This window comes from Lactuca saligna, chromosome 9 (assembly GCF_052625555.1).
Source record: "Lactuca saligna cultivar CGN05327 chromosome 9, ASM5262555v1, whole genome shotgun sequence".
In the NCBI taxonomy this organism is placed as follows: domain Eukaryota; kingdom Viridiplantae; phylum Streptophyta; class Magnoliopsida; order Asterales; family Asteraceae; genus Lactuca; species Lactuca saligna.
In genome coordinates this window covers 16,229,906-16,253,099 of record NC_136425.1, presented here as the reverse complement: position 1 = coordinate 16,253,099, position 23,194 = coordinate 16,229,906, and the positions used below count along the sequence as shown (strand labels likewise).

The following is a 23,194-nucleotide window of genomic DNA, read 5'->3' as shown; positions in this document are numbered from 1 at the left end:
TGATCGGTTTCGAAGTAGACTTTCGGGTTGGAAGGCCAAATGCCTTTCGATATCTAACATTGGTGAAATTTGTTATGGGTTCGTTAGGGAGCTACATGATGTCTATCTTCCTTACTCCTCTTTAGGTTTTGACCTCTTTAAATGGCTAGATTTTTTTGGGGCACAGATGTGGATGAGAGACGCGTGCATTGGGTTAGATGGGACAAAGTCTTAGCCTCCAGGGAGGAATGAGGTTTGGAGATCGGGAGCCTTTTTTCTTTCAATAGGGTTATGATATTTCGGTGGTTGTTGAGATTTTTTCACAACCCTAATCTTTTGTGGGTTCATGTTCTAAAATCCATGTATGGTTCGGATGGTGGATGTAGAGCTTTGATCTCTTCTAGAGTCGGGCAAGGTCCCTAGTACAAGGTTATTTGTATGTTCATCCAACTGAGAGCGAAAGACATCGACCTCCAGTCTTTCTGTCCTATTAGAGTTAGTGATGTGGTTTCTATGTCCTTTTGGCATGGTGTGTGGATGGGTGACACCTCTCTTCTTTCCACTTTCCCTAGAGTGTATCCTTTGGATACTTTTAGACACATGTCTGTTAGCGACCGCTTTGCTAGAGGTTGGGATTCCAATACTCTTAGACGTATTCCTAGAGGAGGAGTTGAGAAAAAGCAGTGGGATTGTTTTCTTTTGTTATTACATGATTTTCAGCTCCAGTCGGCCCCACATAGATTGGGATGGATTATTGACACTTCTAACTTTTTTCCATGTCTTTTGCTCGGAGATATATGGATGGTATTGCGTTTTTTTCAGGAGGCCCCAAGACTTGGTGGAACAAATGGATCCCAGTTAAGATTAATATTCTTATATGGAGGATTAGATTATTCAGCATCCCTACTAGAGAATGATTATCCCACAGGGGTATTCTAGTGGATTCGATTATGTGTCCTATTTGTTCGTGTAGCGTGGCGACGATCGATCACATATTTTCAGGATGTACCGAGCTAGTTGTTTTATGGTCTCGGATCGTTGTTTGGTGGGGATTGTATATTCCTTCTCAGTTATCAGTGGATTCTCTTATCGAGTGGTCAGACTCTACTTCGTTGAGAGCTGGTCAGCGAAAGGCCTTTGATGTAGTGGTTTTGACTTCTTTTGGTGTATTTGGAATTTCATGAATTATTTGGTTTTTGGAGCGGCTACCCCTACGAAATCCATGCTTTTTGATGACGTTGTGTATAGTTTTTTTTTTTTTTTTTTTTTTTTTTTTGGATTTCAAATAGGTGCACTAAAGCCAGGATTAGTTGGAACTCTTAGCTTCATAACCCTATTTTTGCTACTTTATTGATGTAATTCTTTTTCTCTAGCTTCTTGCTAGTCTTAATAAATTTCCGCCGTTCCCCAAAAAAAACCCTAAGCAATGGCCAATAAGAATGGAATTGGAGTTGGCGTCACACTATTCATCACGAGGAAGAGCTTCACCAGTTCTTGGTTTTATTCAATGCCTTCAAGAAAATGTTTTTAATTAAAGTCATGATATTTGGAGGTAGGATATTGGGCAAAACGGTTCATTTATGGTGGAAGATACTAAAAGATGGATTGATGATATTATTCTTCCTCCTATGGGAACGGAGACCAGATAGAATCATTGTGTGCCTAAGAAGGTGAATATTATGGTTTGGCGAGTTTTGATGGATGTAATTCTCACGCGTAATAAAATGTTGAGTAGGGGTATATATGTCCCGTTGGTTTTATGTCTGATTCGTGAACTGCAAGTATTGATCATCTTTTTATTAGGTTTGAAGTGGCTGATAGAATTTTGGATGAAATTTTTTTGTTGCTTATATTTAACTTTATCATGTGTAACGCATAAGTACAAGTTATTAAAATGATGTGTCGATTTTAAAAATATTTTAACAATATAATTGTATTATGTATAAGTGTGCAACAAACATACATTCACCTAGTTTCCTATAAAACCAAGGATGTAAGAAAATATAATTTTGTTTAATAAAGTTATTAAAAGATTAATTTAACATAACAAAGAATGCCATCGATGGTATGATCTATAAATCAATATTAAATAATATCAATACAACTTATCAGTTCATATTCATATTTGTTTACAAAATATTTTAAGTGTACTTGACAACGAGCTTTTGATGGCTCTTAAAACATTTGAACTAAAAAAATATTTTTTTTGATACTATGGGTTTTGGTTGTATTTTGCATACTAGTTGGAAAGCTAGTTTTAGTTTTGTCTAACAAACTAGCTAATAACTTAAATCTAGCTTGCAAAACAGTAGTGTTTGATAAAATCTAGTTAAGAAATGTCAAATGACATAAAGAACATTTAGATACATAATTAAAAACTAATGTATAAAGGTATATTTGAAAATTTATAGAAAAATGCTCATAGGTTTATTAATTTAATAAGTTATCTCAAATTCTTTTATAAAAAACTAGTTTATAAGTTAATTTAGTAATCTTACCAACTATTATAGTGTAATGAACTTAAAAGATAAGTTAGCTTATAAGTTAATTAGACATAATCTACCAGCATGGCACATATAGGTTAAGTTAGAGGATTGCCATGGTTCCATTCGACACCCTCTACTCTAGCCTTATCGTGGAGTAATGCTTGTTTGTGAGATATGGTTGACAGATAACAGATGCCGTGTGGGACCTTCGCATAGTCCAATTCCATGTACACCCTTTCTTCCAAATGAAAAGCCAAATTCCTGAATTTCCTTCAAAATGATATTTAGAAGTTCCATACATAATTTATTTCAAATGTTTTATTAATTGATTTCATATTTAAAATATTTTTTTTAAGATATTACGTAAAAAGATATAATAGATTTTGTTAATTGATTTCCTCCCTGTTTCAGTAAAAAGCTCAATATCCAATCCCTGTTTCAGAAAAAAAAAAAACTCTAATAATATAAAAATAAAATCTTTGAACTAAATTGGATCGACATTATTAAACAAGTTTGATTTTTTTTTTTTAATTTAAAAACTTGAACTCGATATAACTTAGTTAATAAATAACAATTTTATTCATCACATACTCCAAACAACGTTCCATCATTCCATAAACAAATAACAATTATTTATTTATCCTTTATCCAACAAAATTTCACATCCAATCAAAGATTATATAACTATGGGACTTTATTTTTTAATCACCCAACAAAATATATGTCAAAGAATTCATTAATACAACCAAAACAACAAAAACAAGCAAAACACATAATAAAATGAACCCAAAAACCCATCATGTTATGATAATCTTATCCGGGTTGAATTTCAAAGACTCTTTCCAAATGAGCTCCTTCACTTCTTCCTCACTTAAAGAGGCTTGCTCAAAATCAAACACAAAAGGAGATTGACACGTAGGCTCCTCATTGATTTCATGGAGACTTCTCACCATTGGATGGTTTAACGCTTCATCAACTATTATTAACAACATATCAATATCATCCAACTCTAACTTTACAATACACAAAATTGCAAAAATGGTCCCTATTGTATGTCGAAAATTACCACTTTGGTCCAAAAAGTTTTAAACAATCACAATCAGCCCAAAACTTTGATTTTGTTGCGACTTTGATCCAATTTGTTTTTAAACGATGAATAGGACAAAAGTTGCATTTTTTTGGGACCCAATCTTAATATTGTAAATTACATTTCCGGTCCTTGAGTATAGCCGATTTTTGCAGTTTTGGTACCAAAAAAGTTTTTTTTTTTTTTTTTTAAGTTTTGGTCCTTATTCGAGTTTGTAACGTTTTTGGTTCTTGTTCAACGTAAAATCACTATTTTTAGTCCCCGAGTTTAGCTGATTTTTGCAATTTTGATCTGCTTTTGAGACCAAAATTGAAAAAATCAGATATCTTCAAGGACCAAAAATGTAATTTACTAATTTCCAAATAAAGAGAAAGACTTACCAGTTATGCGTTTAGAAGGATCAAAAACCAACATTCTTTGTGCTAAATCGATTGCCACTGGGGACACATTTGGAAACTTTTGTTGAAAAGTCTTCTTTGGGACATGAGGAAGCTGTTTAACATATCTACGTGCATTATCACTCCTAAGAAATCCAAGATCCGAATCATCTGGAGAACCTAAAAGCTGTTTTTTTTAATTAAAAAAAAAACATATGATCATTAAATTGCAATGTACTTTCTGATTTGTCTCATTTAGGTAAATGTTGTTTCAAAAAGTGTCCACAAGGGCATATTGGTAAATGTGTAAATGGTTACCTCGGTGATGAGTGACAACTGCTGAACATAATCTTTTCCAGGAAAGAGAGGTTCCCTTAGAAGAATCTCCATTAAAATGCAACCAACAGACCAGACATCAATGGCTGCAGTATACTCTGAACAATTCAGCAACAATTCAGGGGCTCTATACCATCTTGTCACAACATATTCAGTCATGAAATCTGTTTCAGATGTTGTTCTTGCAAGCCCAAAATCACAAATTTTTAGGTCACAATTGGAATCAAGAAGCAAGTTGCTTGGTTTTAAATCTCGGTGTAATACGTTTGCTGAATGTATGTATTTCAATCCACGTAATAACTGATATAGAAAATACTGAAAATAACATATTATCAGTTTCAACTTTCAATAGAAATGTAATTTAAACTATCTGTTATGTTATTGTTAATCTTACCTGACAGTGGTCATCTGTTAGTGATTGAGAAGAACGGATAATCTGATGAAGATCAGTGTCCATTAATTCGTACACAATATAAACATCATTGAACTTGTCTTTCTCTGGTGGCCTTATGATGTCTTTAATCTTGACAATCTGTAAAAGATTGTGAAATTAGACTTGAGACATAATCATGTGTCAAAGGTAGATCATACAGAAAAATTGTGGAAGAAGAAGGTGATAATCGATGTAAGATTGTGTGTATACATTCTCGTGATCCATATGGCAGAGGAGTTTGATTTCACGTAAAGTTCTCTTAGCATCAATCCTGTTATCAAATGCGTTTCCGATTTTCTTGATTGCAACCTCTTCTTTTGTTTCGTAGTTTTTAGCACAACTGCAGGAAGCAAGTGGTGACATCAAAATTTTAGGTCCGGATTGCTTCAATCAGGGTTTCTAAGGGAATGCCAGTTTAAAAGCATGTAATCCTGAAGAATTTTGGCCTTTTGTGTACTTGTAGATCGCAATATTACATGATTAAGAGCAAATAAAAAGGTAGAAAAGGGGGAAAAAGGTTTCAACTCCAAGAAATCGACTACTTCCATTAATTGACGACCAAATATCAATCTTACGACAGATTCGTTTTATGGAAAGAGTTGATGTGGCCTGTGAGATAGTCAATTTTCAAAAGAGGAAAGCAATATAGTAAAAATTTGGGGAAGTGAAAATTTGGGGAAGTAACAGTATGCTTAATGGAGTTGTACAATACAAAGCACAAATTGTTGTGTAAATTTGGCTACTAATTAGGCATTGATCGAAAAGGAGAAGTTACTAATTTCAGACGTAAGCCAGCTTTCGTTCGTAATAAATGACATGAAATTTCAATAAAACTGGAAGCTCAAAAGTTTCAGACACATGATCATGAAGATAGAATTTGGGGGTGATTAATTACCAAACGATGCCGTAAGCACCACGGCCAACAGGCTGAATCGGAGGAACGTACTTGGAAGAAACCTCAAACAGGTTTCCAAGTACACTGTAATGTATGTATCTGCCGCCGTAGGCCGGTACTCCTTTCAACACCACCCCTGGACCTCCGAGTCTCGATTCATCGCGCTCCATTGATCTTTGGAGAGAATCAAGATGTGAAAACAGATTACTTTATTTCAAATTCTTGGGTTTATGATCTGGGCATGGATTTGATTTATAATGAAAAGGGGGAGAGAAAGTGGTAGGAGCGGTGCAGGGTTTTGATTTTGAAATGTGAGGGCCCTCTTTCACAATCATTTTCACACTGGAATTTTGAAATGTCTTCGGTCTTCTTCAACCCCATTTGTAATTGTGCATGCTATCTGGTCAATTTCGCACGTAGTGGATACAACTCGTTTGAAGGACGCAAACGAGTCAATTGACAATCAAATTCAAAGCTAATTCTTTTGAGCAATTGAAAGGAAAAAACCCTAAAAAATAAAAAATAAAAAATAAAAAGAAACGGTTGACTTATGTATGACTGACTTCTTCGATTGGGATTGCCATGACTTTTCTTGCGAGGGTCTTTGTGTTCACATTTGTTGAGCACTTAGATGACCAACTTAGAGGTCACTTGGAGTTCGTTTGACTACTCATCTAAAACTAGCTTATTAAACTAGAGGGACCGGATACGGTAACATCATCGGTTTGGCCACCTCAGCATGCAACACACTGTCCATTGTGTGTGATTTGAACCATCGTCCCTCCATTCAGGGCCGTTTACTCTTTCTCTAAACTCCCTATGTCTCTCCAGGTTATTTTTTTGGGCTGGTTAATGCTTGTAGTGGGCTACAAAACCAACAAATAAAACAAATCAACATTGGTATTTATTTTTTTAATTTGTATTATTTGTATATAATGAATAAAATATGACAAACTATTTAAATTTTTGGGTTTATATTTGATCAAGTGATGAAACAAAATGGTTTTAGGATTTTTTTATTATTAATATTGAAGCTTATATATTGGTTGTAGGTTCGAATCCTACTTGAGGAGATTTGAAAATCACCGTCAACACCTCGGTGTAGACCCAGGATACTCCTTTATTCCATAGCCCTAGGGCAATTTACAACTATCAAATTAAATTCTCCCGAGAGGCTACAATTGTCGCGAGCAAACATATTAAGGACGATGAACGCTTTTTTGTTATGCTGCTAATACTTGTACTTGCTCTACTATTCTGCCCCATCCTAGCTGAGGAAGAGTTATGGGCGCGTAAAAAAATACGTTGATGGGGGCGGGTATACTATGTGTAATGCTTCAATCATTTACGATAAATAATAAATAAAAAGTTCATTCCATTTCGACAAAAGACCCACAAACAAGTTCCATAGCTTTTGGTCCGCTATCTCGATTAATGATTTTGCTACCCCCAAAGGGAAAGACCCTTCCCTTCTGGGCTGGTTATGGGCGAGGAGGGATTCGAACACCCAATATCGTGGTTCATAGTCACATGTTCTAATCCTATGAGTTACAGGCCCCACTCTGTCTCCATTGGATCTGTTCCCGGGAGTCCCCTAAAAAAATGAACATTTGCTCTCCCTAGCCATTTCGGGTTAAAAAGATGTCAAAGTGCCTTTATCTCTATAAGAACGACGTGTTCCAAGGTTTGAAGTGGGAGAGAGGAGATGTCATAATTGGGGTGAATAAGACGGCATTTTGATTTTATTTTGCATTTTTTTATATTGAAACAGTATGAAGAACGGGATGTGTGAAGTTTTTTATCATCATGGCGTCGAGTTATTTTTCCGCAGGACCTCCCCTACAGTATCGTTACCGCAATAGAATTTAACCACCAAGTTTGGGATGGATTGGTGTGGTTCCCCTACGCATATCCATTGGGTCGTACGTCCTGACACAAAGTTATAATTCTAGCTCTTCCAGAGTAGTATCTCACTGATGGCTTGAACCCCCCGGAAGGAGGCCTTCTTCGCCTTCCACCTAAGTTGCACAGAAAAACCCCAAAGCTAATCCCAGGGAAAAGTGAAGCTTCATAGGGTCTTTCTGTCCAGGTACAAGTAGTCTGCATCTTCACACACATGTCTATTTCATAGAGTCTCTCTCCGAGACAATTCCCAGATCGTTTCGCCTTTCATGCGGGTCGGAACTTACCCGAAAAGGAATTTCTCTAGCTTAGGATCGTTATAGTTAAGGTCACCATTCACCGGAGCTTCGGTTGCCGACTCCCCTGACCTCAGGTCACCAACTTCCTTGACCTTCCGATACTGGGTAGGCGCCATCCCCCATACATGGTCTTACGACTTTATGGAGACCTGTGTTTTTGGTAAACAATCTCCCAAGCTTTGTCACTGCGACCCCCTTTGTGAGGAGGCACCCCTTCTCCCAAAGTTACGAGGCTATTTTTTCGAGTTCCTTAGAGAGAGTTGTCTCGTGCCCCTATGTATTTTCTACCTACCCACATGTGTCGGTTTCAGGTACAAGTACCCTTTTGTTGAAGTTCGTTCAATCTTTTCCTGGGAGTATGGCATCGGTTACTTCAGCATCGTAGCATCTGGTACTCAAACATTGGCTCGAGGCATTTTCTCTACCCTTTCTTACCTTGAAAAAGCAGGGTCACCTTATATCCTTGAACCGATAACCATCTTTCAGCTAACCTAGCCTCCTCCATCCCTCGAGATCAACAAGGGGTAGTATAGGAATATTCACCTGTTGTCCATCGACTACAACTTTTGGCCTGATCTTAGGCCCCGACTTACCCTCCATGGACAAACCTTGCGGAAGAACCCTTAGGTTTTTTAGGCATTGGATTCTCACCAATGTTTATGTTACTCAAGCCGACATTCTCGCTTCCGCTTTTTCCACTACCGCTCGCGCAGGTGCTTCACTCTAAGTCAGAATGCTCCCCTACCGATGTATTTTTACATCCAACAAGTTTGGTAGATCCCTTAGCCCCATTCATCTTTGGTGCAAGAGCACTTGATCAGTAAGCTATTATGCACTCTTTCAAGGTTGGTTGCTTCTAGGCAAACCTCTTGGTTGTCTTTGTACCCCTACCTCCTTTATCACCGAGCGATCATTTAGGGGCCTTAGCTGGTGATCCGGGCTGTTTCCCTCTCGACGATGAAGTTTATCCCATATCGTCTCACTGGCTGACACTGACCCCTGTTATTTTGAGGTCATATCTAGTATTTAGAGTTTACCTCGATTTGGTACCGCTCTCACAGCCCGCACCGAAACGACGCTTTACCCCTAGATGTCCAACCAACTGCTGCACCTCAACGCATTTCGGGGAGAACCAGTTGGCTTATGACATTTCACCCCTAACAACAACTCACCCGCTGATTCTTCAACATCAGTCGGTTCAAACCTCCACTTAGTTTCACCCAAGCTTCATCCCGGTCATGGATAGATCACCCAAGTTCAGGTCCATAAGCAATGACAATTGCCCTATGAAGACCCGCTTTCACTATGACTTAGGTGGGTTTCGTTAAGCAAGCCATTGCCTATGATTCGTCGGCTCATTCTTCAACAGGCATGCAGTCAAAGCCCCAGGTTCCTCCCACTGCTTGGGAGTTTATGGTTTCATGTTCTATTTCATTCCCCGATGAGGGTTCTTTTCACCATTCCCTCACGGTACTACTTCACTATCGGTCACCCAGGAGTATTTAGCCTTGCAAGGTCATCCTTGTTAATTCACACGAGATTCCACGTGCCCCATGCTAATCGGGTCAGAACATAAGCTAGTGATGCTTTCGGCTACTGGACTTTCGCCATCTAGGGTGCAACATTCAACTACTTCGCCTAGTAGCACGACACTTGTATTGCTCTCCCACAACCCCGTTTTCACAATTTAGGTTGATCCCATTTTGCTGGCCGCTACTATGGGAATTGCTTTTGCTTTCTTTTCCTCTGGCTACTTAGATGTTTCGATTCGCCAGGTTGTCTCTTGCCTGCCCATGGATTCAGCAACAGTTTGAAAGGTTAACATATTCGTGAATCTTCAGATCTATGCTTATTTTCAACTCCTCGAAGCATTTCATTGCTTACTACGCCTTTCCTCGTCTCTAGGTGCCTAGGTATCCACCATAAGCCTTTCCTCGTTTGAACCTCGCCCTTAATTTTAAGGCTATGGCATCCTAAGGTGCTGCTAAATGGATGGATCTTATCAATGTCCATGAGTGATAAATCATAGATCGAACTGCCAAATTGAAAAAATTGGGTGTTATCATATAACTTTGTATCGGCTAAGTTCACGAGTTGGAGATAAGCGGACTCAAACCGCTGACATCCGCCGCATGGTAAACCACCGTTTCTCAGCCCCCCCCCCCCCACTGATTTTACCGTAGAGGCCAACGATAAACAATAACTTTCCCCCCTCCCCCGAACACAGCTTACAACTTTCATCGTACTGTGCTTTCCAAAGAGCAACTCTTCTCAAAATCTCACTCAAAAGGTGCTGAGTTGGAATCCCATTCTAACAAAGGGTTCTTTTGGTTCCGGAGGATCCAACTACAGGAAACCAAGATCGGAGAGCTTTCTCCCATTTTCTGCCGACTCTTTGGCCTTAAGAACATTGGTTTTAAGAATGTGTGATTGCCCTTCTCCGACCGTTACTGCCCAAACTGAGAGCGAACATCTAATGCATTCCACTTATTGAACAGGGTTCTATGGTCGGTCCGTGACCCCTGGATGCCGAAGGCGTCCTTGGGGTAATCTCGTAGTTCCTACGGGGTGGAGATGATGGGGTCGGCCAATGGATTTTCCTTCTTTTTGTCGTATTTAGCTCAAAGGGTTAAAGGGAGATAGTGCATTAAGTTGTTCGCAAGGGCCAACTTGATCCTCTTTCCCAGGGATCCCCGATAAGGGAACCCTAGGATGGTTGCCGACTCCAACTACCGTCCATGTACGATCCATACTATATCTGACCAACTACCCATCCTACCTCCTCTACGTTCTTGACAGCCCATATTTGTCTCAATAAAGTTTGTCAGTGGCATGTTTCGGTCCTCTTCCCCATTACTTAGAAAAAATGAGCCACCGGTTCAGGTACAAGATACTATCATTACTGTCTGGACAATTAGACATCCAACCCGTAATCGCAACGACCCAATTACAAGAGTGGAGTTCTACCAACCGAGTTATATCCCCCCTGAGCCAAGTGGAAGATGCATGAAGGAGTCATACGCTTCTCCTATTCTTTCCCCAGGTGCAACTGAGCTATCTTGGACGTGAACCAGAGACCTCGCTCGTGAAGTAAATCATCGCACCTACGGTCCAACCAATTGGGAGAGAATCAATAGATTTCTTTTTGGGAGGTCATGACGCAACGAACCTACTATATATTTTGATTTTATCCCTTTAGTTTCTTAAGGGTTTTTCTTTCTCTTTAAGGGAACAAAGTTAATGTCGATTTGTTTTTTTTTTTTTTTTTTTTTTGTCAGTGCGACCTAATATACTAGGTTAACGCTGATTGACTTATAATTTGGAGTTTTTTTTTAATAAAACAAAAAGAATAATAAAAATTGGGGGCTACCCCCTCTCTCTCTCAAGTCAACTAAGTAAATAAAGAAACCTAGTAAATTTTCTCTTCCCAGTCAAATGGTAATATACACAAAAATGTGAAAAGCTTGTTTCTTCCTTTTGAACCCATCCACCACAAACTCCACCGTATATCCCCCCATACTACTTTGATTAATCAAACACCTAAAAACACCACTAGCACAACCTCCCTCTCATTCTTGGACTTGTTCAACCATAGAACCACTATTGCCACCATCTTGTTCCCCACTGGAAATCACCAACACCCACCATAATTGTTGTTGTCGGAGCTCCTTTCTCAGCCACGTACAACCCTTTTTTCCTTCATTATCGAGAGGCACCGACCTCTCTATTCCCCCTTGTTTTTCTCTATTGATTGGAGAAAACCCAAGTGCCAACCACCGCTTCCAGCCACCTGTTGTTGCTGGTTGTTTTGTTTCAAACCAACTGTCTGTCCATCCTTTCCTTTTCATATCGAGCTCACCGGAAACAAAGTAGCAGCAGTCGCCATAGCAGCCCCTACCACCATGTCACCGCTACTGTGAACCATCGCCGCCACCAGCTGCTGCTTCCGTCGATCCTCTCCGGCCAGCCACCACTCTCGCTTAAGGGTATTGTCTCCCCCTCCATTTTTGTTTCGTTTATTCGAGATCAGGAAGTGAGTCTCCAATTTCATTCAAGCAATATGTAAATACGATTTACGAATGAAGAAGATACATTATACAAAAACTTTATTACATTTTAATTAAATATAACCCTTAACTTTTTGACTTGTATGACTTTGACCCCTCCTTCAAAATCTATCAAATGTTTATGTAGCAAAGGGGTAACTGGGTTACCCTTCATTTTTTCAAAAGTAACCAAATCGACCCCACAAAAACAGTTTGTTCCTTTAAAAGGTACAAACAAAAATTTAGGGACTAAAAGGGTAAAATCGAAGTGCATAATATGGCCGTTGCGTCATTTTCCCTTTTACTATTCATCTAAAATTGACATTTTAACATATTAATTTTTTGAAAAGTAAATAAGTTTAAAACATATTTAGATATAAAACAAAAGTCTTTTAAAACAATTTTTTGTTTAGTTTTTGAAAATGAGATTTTAAAAAGTCATAATTTCTAATTTCTTGAAACAATTTATTACTTATTAGGTTTACAAAGTAGATAAAAGATAAAATTAAGCCAAACAATTTTTAACTTATTGACTTTTGACTTTTGCAACTATAAAAGCTAATCCAAATTTTTTTTTTAAACTTTTTCCCACCTTCATAAGTCATAATTTATTTTGCAAGGCCGATGATAAACATGGGCAAGATGGGCATATGCACAAGGCCTAATTTTTTAATACTACATTCATGAATCAAACCAAGGTGCAAAGGAGATGATGGTCGACAGAAGGGAAGACAATTGACAGTTCAACAAGCAGTGATGGTCGATTAATCTTTCGATTACCAATCATTTTCATCCCCTCCTGAGTCCTGCTAATCAGGTAATTGATTGTTCTAGTATTTATATTATCAAAAATTTGTGTTTTGGAATATAAGGATAAGAATGTTATTTTAGTTTTAGGGAAATCTCCAGAAAAGTTCTATAATTTTAGTCTAATTTATGAAAAAAATCCTAAACTAATTTTTGTTTACAGAAAAGCACGGAATACAGGCTAAAACTTCGAAAAAACCCTTTTTGTCCGGTTTCAAAGATTTAGTCGGTATTATGTCCTTTTTTGTTAGTTTGCACAAAATATTATGATTTTTTTTAAATTACATGATAATCAAAATATTGGGCTTTTTCTGAAAACTACTATGGAATTAATGGATATTATTATTAATAAATCATTTATAAACATATAATTTTTTTTATTATAAACAAAGGAAATACATTTTTAGCTAATTTCTAGGAATAGAATGATCGACTATCTACTTCTCTATTGTTTGTTGACCACTTTCAAGTAATTATGTTCCTCATATGTATCGTTGTGGGTGTCATAGTAAGAAGTAACTTGTTATGTGTGACCAATACAAGATTTGATAATATTTATTAATACATAATCAATAAGTGTCTACTTGCTATTAGGCATGATGCTATATGATCACATGCTATTAGAAAATATCATTACACAACGATTCTTGAACATATATATATATATATATATATATATATATATATATATATATATATATATATATATATATATATATATATTATGTTCTTTAACCTAATGACCACCTAACATCTATACATTACCCGGTAAGAACCATCAACTTATACACATCTATTGAGATTAAAAAGCAAACTTTGAATGACAATTTAAATAGATAATCACCCTGTGTTAATTGATTGTTGTTAACATGTCAGGCATGGATGTTGAGTGGTAGTTAGGTTAAACAACATAAGATGAACACCAACATTAAAGGAACACTATCCGAGTACATCTCACCATCATATCCACAACAATGCAAAGGAGAAACGTAAAGAGTTTGAGTGGTCAGCAAGCAATAGATGAGTACTTAGACAACCAAATTTATTCCTAGAAATTAGCAACAAGTGTATTTCTTTTTTTATAATAAAAATATATTTTGTGTTTATAAATGATTTATTAATAATAATATACATTAATTCCATAGTAATTTTCAAAAAAGTAACAATATTTTGGTTATCAAGTAATTTTTGGAAAAGTCGTAAAATTTTGAGCAAACTAACGAAAAAGGACAGAATACTGGCTAAATCTACGAAACCGTCCGAAAAGGGTTTTTTCGAAGTTTTAACTGGTATTCTGTATCTTTCTGTAAACAAAATTTAGTTTGGAACTTATTCATAAATTGACCTAAAATTTTAAGAAACATGTAACCAACTAACCATGAAACATTTGTTATACATTCCAAATTTAAAGAAACATGTAACCAACTAACCATGAAACATGAATTATCTTTGTATTATATGAAAATTTTCAAGACTTGTGTGGTAGTATTATTTGAACGTAATTGTATAAGGATATCATTCTTCTTTTGAAGTTGATTTCTATAAAACCACAAGACAAAATTACAAAAATGGTCCCTGTGGTTTGCCAAAAGTCACAAAATCAGTTTCTATTAATTTTTTTTTGATGTAAATGGTCCTTGTGGTTTGAAAAACTTACACGGATGACCCTTTTTACTAACGCCGTTAGTATTCAGCCATTAGGGACTGAATTTATAACGGTATTTTCGTCTTTTCAAGTATAAAGGGACTGAATTTGTGACACTTGGTAATCCATAGGGACCATTTTTATAATTCGTCTAAAAATAATTTAAATGAGTGGAGGAGGATTCGAACTTAGGAACTCCTCTCTTAATCCCAAACCAACCTAAGATTTATATCAATAAGCTACATCCAGACTTGGTTTATACTTTTGAAAAATAAATTATATTACTTAAAATCGCAAAAAAGGATAATTAACAAAATAAATTACAAATTTTTTTACATAATTTTTTTTAATAAAACAAATTGTACTTTTACCGTATTGAAGAAAAAATAAATTTTTACAATTAGTTTATATGTTTTTTTTTTTTTTTTTACGTTTTTATTTTACGTAAAACAATTTTTTTATGTATTTAAAAAATATGTTTTTGTACAATACGCTATTATGTTGTTATAATTTTATACTATACTTTTATGTTATGTTAACGTCTTTAATTGGTTTAAAGCAAAACTACAAATATTTTTTTTGCGTAAAAACATTAAGAACATAATAACATAACGTAAAAAAAAAATACTTGAATATTCTCTTTAAATAAACTAAAGATGTTAAGATAACGTAAAAGTATATTTTATGATTTTAACAACGTAATAACGTATAATATAAAAATGTATTTTCTAAATACATAAAAAAACATAATTAACATATATATATATATATATATATATATATATATATATATATATATATATATATATATATATATATAAAGAAAATTACGCATTTTTAAGATTAAGTTTTTGTATAATATGTTATTACGTTTTTTATGTATTTAAATATTACTAAACAATTATTACGTTGTTATAATTTGAAAATATACTTTTAAATACCTAAATAAACGTAATAACATATTATACAAAAACATAATCCTAAAAAAATATAACTTTTTTTTGTATATATTCATTTTACGTGAAGTATGTTTTTTATGTATTAAAAAAATACATTTTCATATAATACATTATTACGTCATTAAAATCATAAAATATACTTTTACGTTATCTTAACATCTTTAGTTTATTTAAAGCAAATATTCAAGTATTTTTTTTACGTTATGTTTTCATGTTCTTAATGTTTTTACGTAAAAAAAAATACTTGTAGTTTTGCTTTAAACCAATTGAAGACATTAACATAACGTAAAAGTATACTATAAGATTATAACAAACATTAAAAAACAATATTTTACGTAAAATAAAAACGTAAAAAAACATATAAACTAATTGTAAAAATTTATTTTTTCTTCAATACGTAAAAGTACAATTTGTTTTATTTAAAAAAATTATGTAAAAAAATTGTAATTTATTTTGTTATTTATCTTTTTTTTTTGCGATTTTACGTAATATAATTTATTTTTCGGAACTACAAACCCAATTTGGATGCAGCTTATTGGTATAAATTTTAGGTTGATTTGGGATTAAGGGAGGAGGTCCCAAGTTCGAATCCTCCTCCACTCATTTAAATTATTTTTAGACGAATTACAAAAATGGTCTCTGTGGTTTACCAAGTGTCACAAATTCAATCCCTTTATACTTGAAAAGACGAAAATGCCCTTACGAATTCAGCCTGAAAAGACAAAAATGCCCTAACAGCTGAATACTAATGGCGTTAGTAAAAAGGGTCATCCGTGCAAATTTTTCAAACCACAAGGGTCATTTACATCAAAAAAATTAATAGGGACTGACTTTGTGACTTTTAGCAAACCACAGGAACCATTTTTGTAATTTTGTCAAACCATAATGTTGTTGTGTATCTATTTACTTATTACATGTATATTGTATGCCGGATAGTAATGAAAAATTATTGAACTTCACGGGTTGTGCTTCCTCCTCTTCATTTATCAGTTTCTTGAAGACAAACAATGAAATGATCTAATAAATAATGAAGAGCTGAAAAAATTAAAATAAAATATTTGTGTGGTAGTATGTTTCCAATTCTGAAATTGACCTTCACCTTTGATGTGGAATGAGCTCAATAGCACAATGAACTATAACCACCTTGTTGTCATGGAACTCATCAAGATACTTGACAGTAGTCTAAGATATTGATATGTATTTTTTGGGAAAATTGCTAAAGTTTATTATTGTTAAAAAAAATTAGTTTATATAATTTAATTTGTTACACATTAGACCTAAGGGTCTTTTTTTTCCGGCTTGTCTTGGGTATTTCAAAAAAAATAACAATAATTTGAATTCAAACAAACAGTTATTTGAATATACAGTAGAATGTGAATATAATCATTAACAATGTATACAATAGTGATGGTATTATGTAAAACCTTACAACCAAGTTTAAAATCACATTGCAACGTCCGTGATCAAACAAAAAAACAAAGTGGTATAAATGAATTTTCATATTTTGCAGTACTACACGATCTTAATCAAGTTATTACATCGAGAGATTCAACTAAAATTTTACCGATGACTTTCTAACTCATAGATCTTTGATCTAAACGGTAGAAATCAGATTTAGACCATTTGTTGTAAATTTTTTGACCTCCTTAACAGCAGCAAACAATCTGTCCAGAATCAACAAAACAAGAAACACAAGCCAATTTGAGAATTTTGGTAGCCCAATAATTCCATATAAAGCTGTCAAACTTTAGTTAATGTTGAGAAGCAATAGTAGCCCATTAAAGATGATTTATGCAGTCCACTATGAGGATAAGTTGCAGCCCAAACTGTAAGCAAGCCAATGAGCCACTATTGGTCATTTGGAAGTTTATTACGTTTTAGATATAAAGAGGAGGGGCCATTTTGAGATGATCATCACATATCACGATCAGAAAAGATGGAATTACGTTTATTTTCTACGTCGTGCGCACGAAAAAAAGAAAGGGAACAAGAAAAGGAGTAACGACTTAGAATTTTTCACTAGATTATTAGCATTTAAACAATCTTTGATTTTCATTGTAAGTTTTTAATATTTTTTTATGTTGATTTTTTGTATTTTTTAGTGGTTTAACCATCTTAAACTATTAAATCCTTGTGTCAACATTCGGTTTATAATCATACAAATGATTTTGGGGTTGGTATTGAAGTTGTTTGATTATGTTTCTTTTTTCCTCTTCATTCATATGGTTTCTAAGTAAAACAAAATTTGAACTTGATCACCCAATGATACCGAAAATACCCTTAAAAGTCAAACTTGGTCAAACATGATCAACTGGTCAAAACCCATAAACTCACTAAGTCAACCTAGCCGAATCAACTCAACCGAGTCAACCCAATCGGGTCAACCGAACCAAGTCAACCCAGCCGAGTTAACTCGAAAATGCCTGAACCATGCAAATACGCGGCGTACTCTGGAGGTACGCACAACGTACACAAGCTTCACATTGACTGAAATACGGGGACGTTGACCGAGTACGTGAGGTGTACTCCCTTCTATGCGGGGTGTACCCTTGCAAAGTCCAAAACCTCATTTAGTGCTTAATGACATAAGCACTTAAGCCCAAACTTCAAATCCATGGTCCAAATGCACGTTAGAGTCATAAAGACTCTAACTTTATGACTTTAAACGTCCAAAAAGTCTTTAATACACGGTCTTAATCCATTAAGACCTTCTACACGAAGCATGGAGCCAAACTAGCTAAAGGGACCTCATTTATGGCTTAGAACCCTTCCTAAGGTCTGAAAGGACAACCCAAACATCCAAAACCAAACATGCATAAATAACAAGGGAACTTTTGGGACAAGAAGAACATCATAAAGCTACCAAAGATATATCTAAGCAAACAAAGCGTACAGGTAGCAAGTTTTTACCTTCCGGAGCTTCCCAAGAAGGTGATGATCCAAGATCCGTAAGCTTGCTTCAATTTCTAACCTCCTTGATGCAACTCATTCTTCCTTAAGCACACAAAGAACACACTTTTAGCGCAAAACACTCTCTAATGGGATTAGGGTTCGCCAAAAAACGACTCAAGGGCTTGGAGGCTGAAAGAATGAGGCCAAATGATCCATAAAGGTGCTTAAATACCCTAAAAACTGGGGTTTCACTCGGACATAAGTACGCCTATCGTACATATGTGTACGCCCGTACTAGGTCGTGCCCTAGTACGCTTAGTGTACTTATATGTACGCTCATCGTACCACTTCTACTCCTAAAATTACCATTTTGCCAATAGGACTTCATCTTTATAATCCAAGGACCAAAGTACCTTACTTTAAAACCAAAGCAAGGATTTGAAAATACATAAAAACCTGGGATGTTACAACTCTACCTCACTTGAACTAGACTTCGTCCTGGAAGTCTGTTACAACAAACAAATCTAGATAATGCTCCCGCATCTCGGCCTTTGGCTCCCAGGTCCACTCAGAGCCCCTTCCATGCTGCCATCGTACTTTTACCAAAGGTACTTCTTTACTACGCAAGACCTTTACTTTCCTATCTAGAATATCTACTGGTCTCTCAACATAGTTCAAGTGTTCGTCAAACTGAATATCATCCAATGACACAAGTGCATCCTCATCCAATACGCACTTTCGCAGCTACAAAAATATGGAAAGTACTATGAATCTGACTGAGCTCCTCAGGAAGATCCAATCAGTAGGCGACCTTGCCAACCCTGGTAATAATCCAGAATGGTCCAATATATCGGGACCCAATTTCCCCTTTTTCCTGAAGTGAATCACATCTTTCCAAGGTGAGACCTTTTGTAACATCATGTCGCCGACCTGAAATTCCAACTCGGATTGGCGTCGGTCGACATAGCTCTTCTGCCGACTCTGAGCAGTCTGCAATCTCTGCCTGATCTGCTGAATCATCATCGTAGTCTGAAGGACCACCTCGGTCCGCCCCATAACCCTATGAACAACCTCACTCCAGCAGACTGGGGTACAACATCTTCTCCCATACAAGAGCTCAAAAGGCAAAGCACCAATGTTGGAGTGAAAACTGTTGTTGTAGGAAAAATCCGCAAGAGGCGGGTAGGAGTCCCAGCTCCCACCGAAATCAATGACACATGCCTGCAACATATCCTCAAGGTTCTGTATCGTCAGATCACTCTAGTCATCGGTTTGTGGATGATAAGTTATGCTGAAGTGCAATCTCGTGCTTAGTTCCTCATGGAACTTCTGCCAAAAACGGGATGTGAACCGAACATCACGGTCTGAAACAATGGAGATCGGAACCCTATGGCGAACAACGATCTCGCAAATATACACATCGGCTAACTTCTCGGCCGAAGAACTCTCCCGAATCGCCAGGAAATGGGCACTCTTGGTCAATCGATCCATGATGACATAAATAACATCGAAACCCTTTGTCGTCCTCGACAACTTGATGATGAATTCCATCGAAATATGCTCCTATTTCCACATAGGAACCTCCAGAGGTCGCAGCTTGCCATGAGGCCTTGATGCTCGGCCTTGACCACCCTGCAGGTCAAGCACCTCTCCACGTATAAGGCGATATCCCTCTTCATACACTACCACGAATAGCTTAATCTCAGATCCCGATACATCTTGGTGGCCCCCGAATGGATAGAAAAGAGAGACTTATGAGTCTCCTCCAACACAATCTGTCTGACCCCACCAAACATAGGAAACCACACCCGACCACAACGGGTCAACAATCCACAACTATCCAGAACAAATGTGGTGATCTCACCCCTGATTCTCACAATCTTACAGTTCTCTTCCCGAACACCCTCGGCCTGTACCTTCCTAATCAATCCCAAAAGTGGGGAATACATTGATATCCTCATGCACGATACCCTATCTGAAGACCCAACAAACTTGCGACTCAAAGCATCCACTACTAAATTCACTTTACCCGGATGGTAAAGGATCTCGCTGTGACATCCCCAAAATCTCGTCCAGAAAAGACCGATTTTCATTTATGTTTTTAAAGTATTTTCAAAGTAAATCCTTTTGATTTGAAAGAGTTGCGGAATTTGTTCCCAAAAACAAAATGTGATAAAATAATATTTACCAAAGCATTTCATAAAAGAAATGTATTTTCATTATATAATCAAAACTCGGGATGTCATGTTCTGATACAGACCATAAAGCATAAACGATAACATTACAAGTCATTCAACAAATATATACATATACAGACTTGTAAACAAAACAACTTGATGGTTCATCCATCTTACGCCCTCGCGCCACTTCCTGTAATACAAATAAAACTGAGTGGGTCAGGCTTGGGAGCCTGGTGAGCATATAGGGTTTTCAACCCACAATAAATAATTAAATTAATTTTCATCAACCAACAATAACCCAATTACTCATTCCCGTTATTCTCACTTTATGTCCCTAAAATAACTAACACAAGGGACCTAGTCTAAGAATATTTCATCGGAGTGACAACACATTCTTCGGGGGTTCCTCAGCAATATAAGTCAAATAAGGCAACCATGAGGGGGATGGAATACAGCGAATGAACACCCAAGTTCATTAACACCTACAAGTTATGAGCCTGCTAGCGTTCCACGGGACTGTCTAGAAAAGTCTGTGGTCGTCATCTAAATTCCACTAGATGACTGGATCAAAACAACATCGAGGCCTCTCATCTGTTTATTACACACCAACTATCTACCCATGTTCTACCCAACATATTAGTAGATGAAACATACATTTTTATACACAGTTTCCAAACCTGTATAGCATGCTCAATCAATACATTTTCCACATAACAGATGTGGCACACCCACATAACACGTATTTCATAGAGAATAATCAGATCTATAAGATAGAAGAAAGTGAATATACATTCACACACATAACAACAAAATATACACATAACACGTATTTCGTATAAAATACTTCATAATTATGCGTTAGAAGAAAGTAACTACACACTCACTTGATCAAAAGATGATCGGACAGCACTACGGTTTGTAGAAGTAGTATTCTTCGGCAGATCTGGAAGATCTTCACAAAAATCGAACTTCTCGCGGACAGAGCTTCGGGTCGGGAACCGCACTTCTCGGGATCTTCGGGATCTCGGGACTTGCTTCGGGACTCGGGAATATTACCGGGGCTTCGGGGTACTTCTGACACGCAAATCGATGCAAAATGGGAGAGAGAAGGGAGAAAAATAGCAAAAGAACTGGCTGCCCTCGCATCCTATTTATAGGGGTTGAGGCCTCGCAATACGCGGGGCGTACGAGGGTACGCGGGGTGTACGCCTTGGTTCGTAAGCGCATGCGTCATCCGAAGAACTCGAGTGCGAGTGTCGACATACCTTGGCTACGCGGGGCGTACTTCGGATGAGTCCGGTGACTCCTCTTCGAATAATGTCGGATTTAATAATTAAATTTAATTATTAATTATTTAATAAACTTCGAAAATTCATATCTTCTTAATACGAACTCCGTTTTCGACGTTCTTTATATCCACGCGAAGGTGAGATTACGCTCTACAACTTTCGTTTAGACTCCGTCAGCTAATTTTGAATTTATTTTTATTATTTATTTTTAATAGGCCGGGGACAGAAAATTTCGTTATAAATTCATAACTTCTTTGTTTGACGTCCGTTCTCGCCTAACTTTTTATCGCTTCGATATTAACAACGAGATCTTCGATTCTCGTTTAGATCACTAAGGCTAAATATCACTCTAACGTAAATTTCAGTTTTTTTTACGTCATTCAGCGTTGCCGGTTCTATCGCGAAACTTCGACAGGTCATAACTTCTTCGTTATAACTCGGATTTCGGTATTCTTTATATCTTCGGAAACATTGTTTCAACTATTACAACATTATCTAATGATATCAAGTTTATTTTACAGTTAAATTTTGATGCTTATTTTTATTTTTAATTAATCAAACCACATAATTAAGTAATTAAACACAAAACACATAATACTCAAATAATACACTTCTATTATTTTAAAACGGGTTACAAAGGTTAACCTAGACTATTTCATTGCTAAAAATGGCAAGCCCGGAAACACAGGTGTTACAATTCTCTCCACCTTAGAATGATTCCATCCCCGGAATCACACATCAACAAACAAATGCGGATAGCGACCCATCATGTCACTCTCCGTCTCCCAGGTGAGATTTGGCCCATTCGTGTGTTTCCATCGGACAAGCACTAACTCGACCATCTTGCGTTGCAACTTCTTAGTCTTTCGGTCAACAATTGCCTCTGGTTCTTCAATCAACCTTTTGTTCTCATCGATTCTCAACTCCGAAAGTGGGATCATGTCGGGGACTTCCCCCGTGAACTTCCGTAAATAACACACATGAAAAGTGTTATGAATTCCATTCAGTTCTTCTGGTAGTTCGAGCTTGTAAGCTTGGTTTCCAATCCTCTGAAGAACTTTAAACGGTCCAATAAACCTTGGACTTAATTTTCCCCTTTCACCAAATCTTATAAGTCCCTTCCACGACGAGACTTTAAGCAAAATCGAATCCCCAACTTCAAAAGTCATCGGTCTTCGCTTTTTGTCAGCATAGCTCTTTTGACGATCCTGAGCTGCTAACATTCTTTCCCTAATTATCTTCAACTTTTCAGTAGTTTGATGAACCAACTCCGGTCCTATAATTTGCTTTTCCCCAGCCTCAAGCCAACAAGACGGCGTACGACACTTTTGTCCATACAAAGCTTGGTACGGTGCCATCTTAATGCTCGAGTGAAAACTATTATTATAGGAAAATTCTACCAATGGTAAATGTTCATCCCAATTACCTAGGAATTCCAAGGTACATGCTCTTAGCATATCTTCAAGTATTTGTATCGTTCGTTCGCTCTGGCCATCAGTCTGTCGATGGTAAGCTGTACTTAAACACAACTTGGTACCGATTTCCTCTTGTAGACTTTTCCAAAACCTTGAGGTGAAACGAC

General features: G+C 36.6%; 1 protein-coding gene across 1 annotated transcript; it reads right to left on the bottom strand.

The window, feature by feature from the left end:
- Positions 1-3,122: 3,122 nt before the first annotated feature.
- On the bottom strand, positions 3,123-5,976 carry LOC145015824 (mitogen-activated protein kinase homolog NTF6-like). Its single transcript, XM_078974299.1, has 6 exons — positions 5,594-5,976; positions 4,909-5,038; positions 4,660-4,797; positions 4,248-4,580; positions 3,933-4,116; positions 3,123-3,441 (listed from the first exon to the last, which is right to left on the bottom strand). Exons 1-6 carry the CDS (start codon positions 5,761-5,763, stop codon positions 3,263-3,265), a joined length of 1,134 nt encoding a protein of 377 aa, XP_078830425.1. The 5' UTR covers positions 5,764-5,976; the 3' UTR covers positions 3,123-3,262.
- Between the last annotated feature and the right edge of the window lie 17,218 nt (positions 5,977-23,194).

Coding starts and splice junctions, on each gene's coding strand:
- LOC145015824 (XM_078974299.1), bottom strand. CDS start 5,763: ATGGAGCGCGATGAATCGAGACTCGGAGGTCCAGGGGTGGTGTTGAAA. Junction 5,039..5,593: donor GGTGCTTACGGCATCGTTTG/GTAATTAATCAC, acceptor TGCTTCCTGCAG/TTGTGCTAAAAACTACGAAA. Junction 4,581..4,659: donor TAACAGATGACCACTGTCAG/GTAAGATTAACA, acceptor TGTTATTTTCAG/TATTTTCTATATCAGTTATT.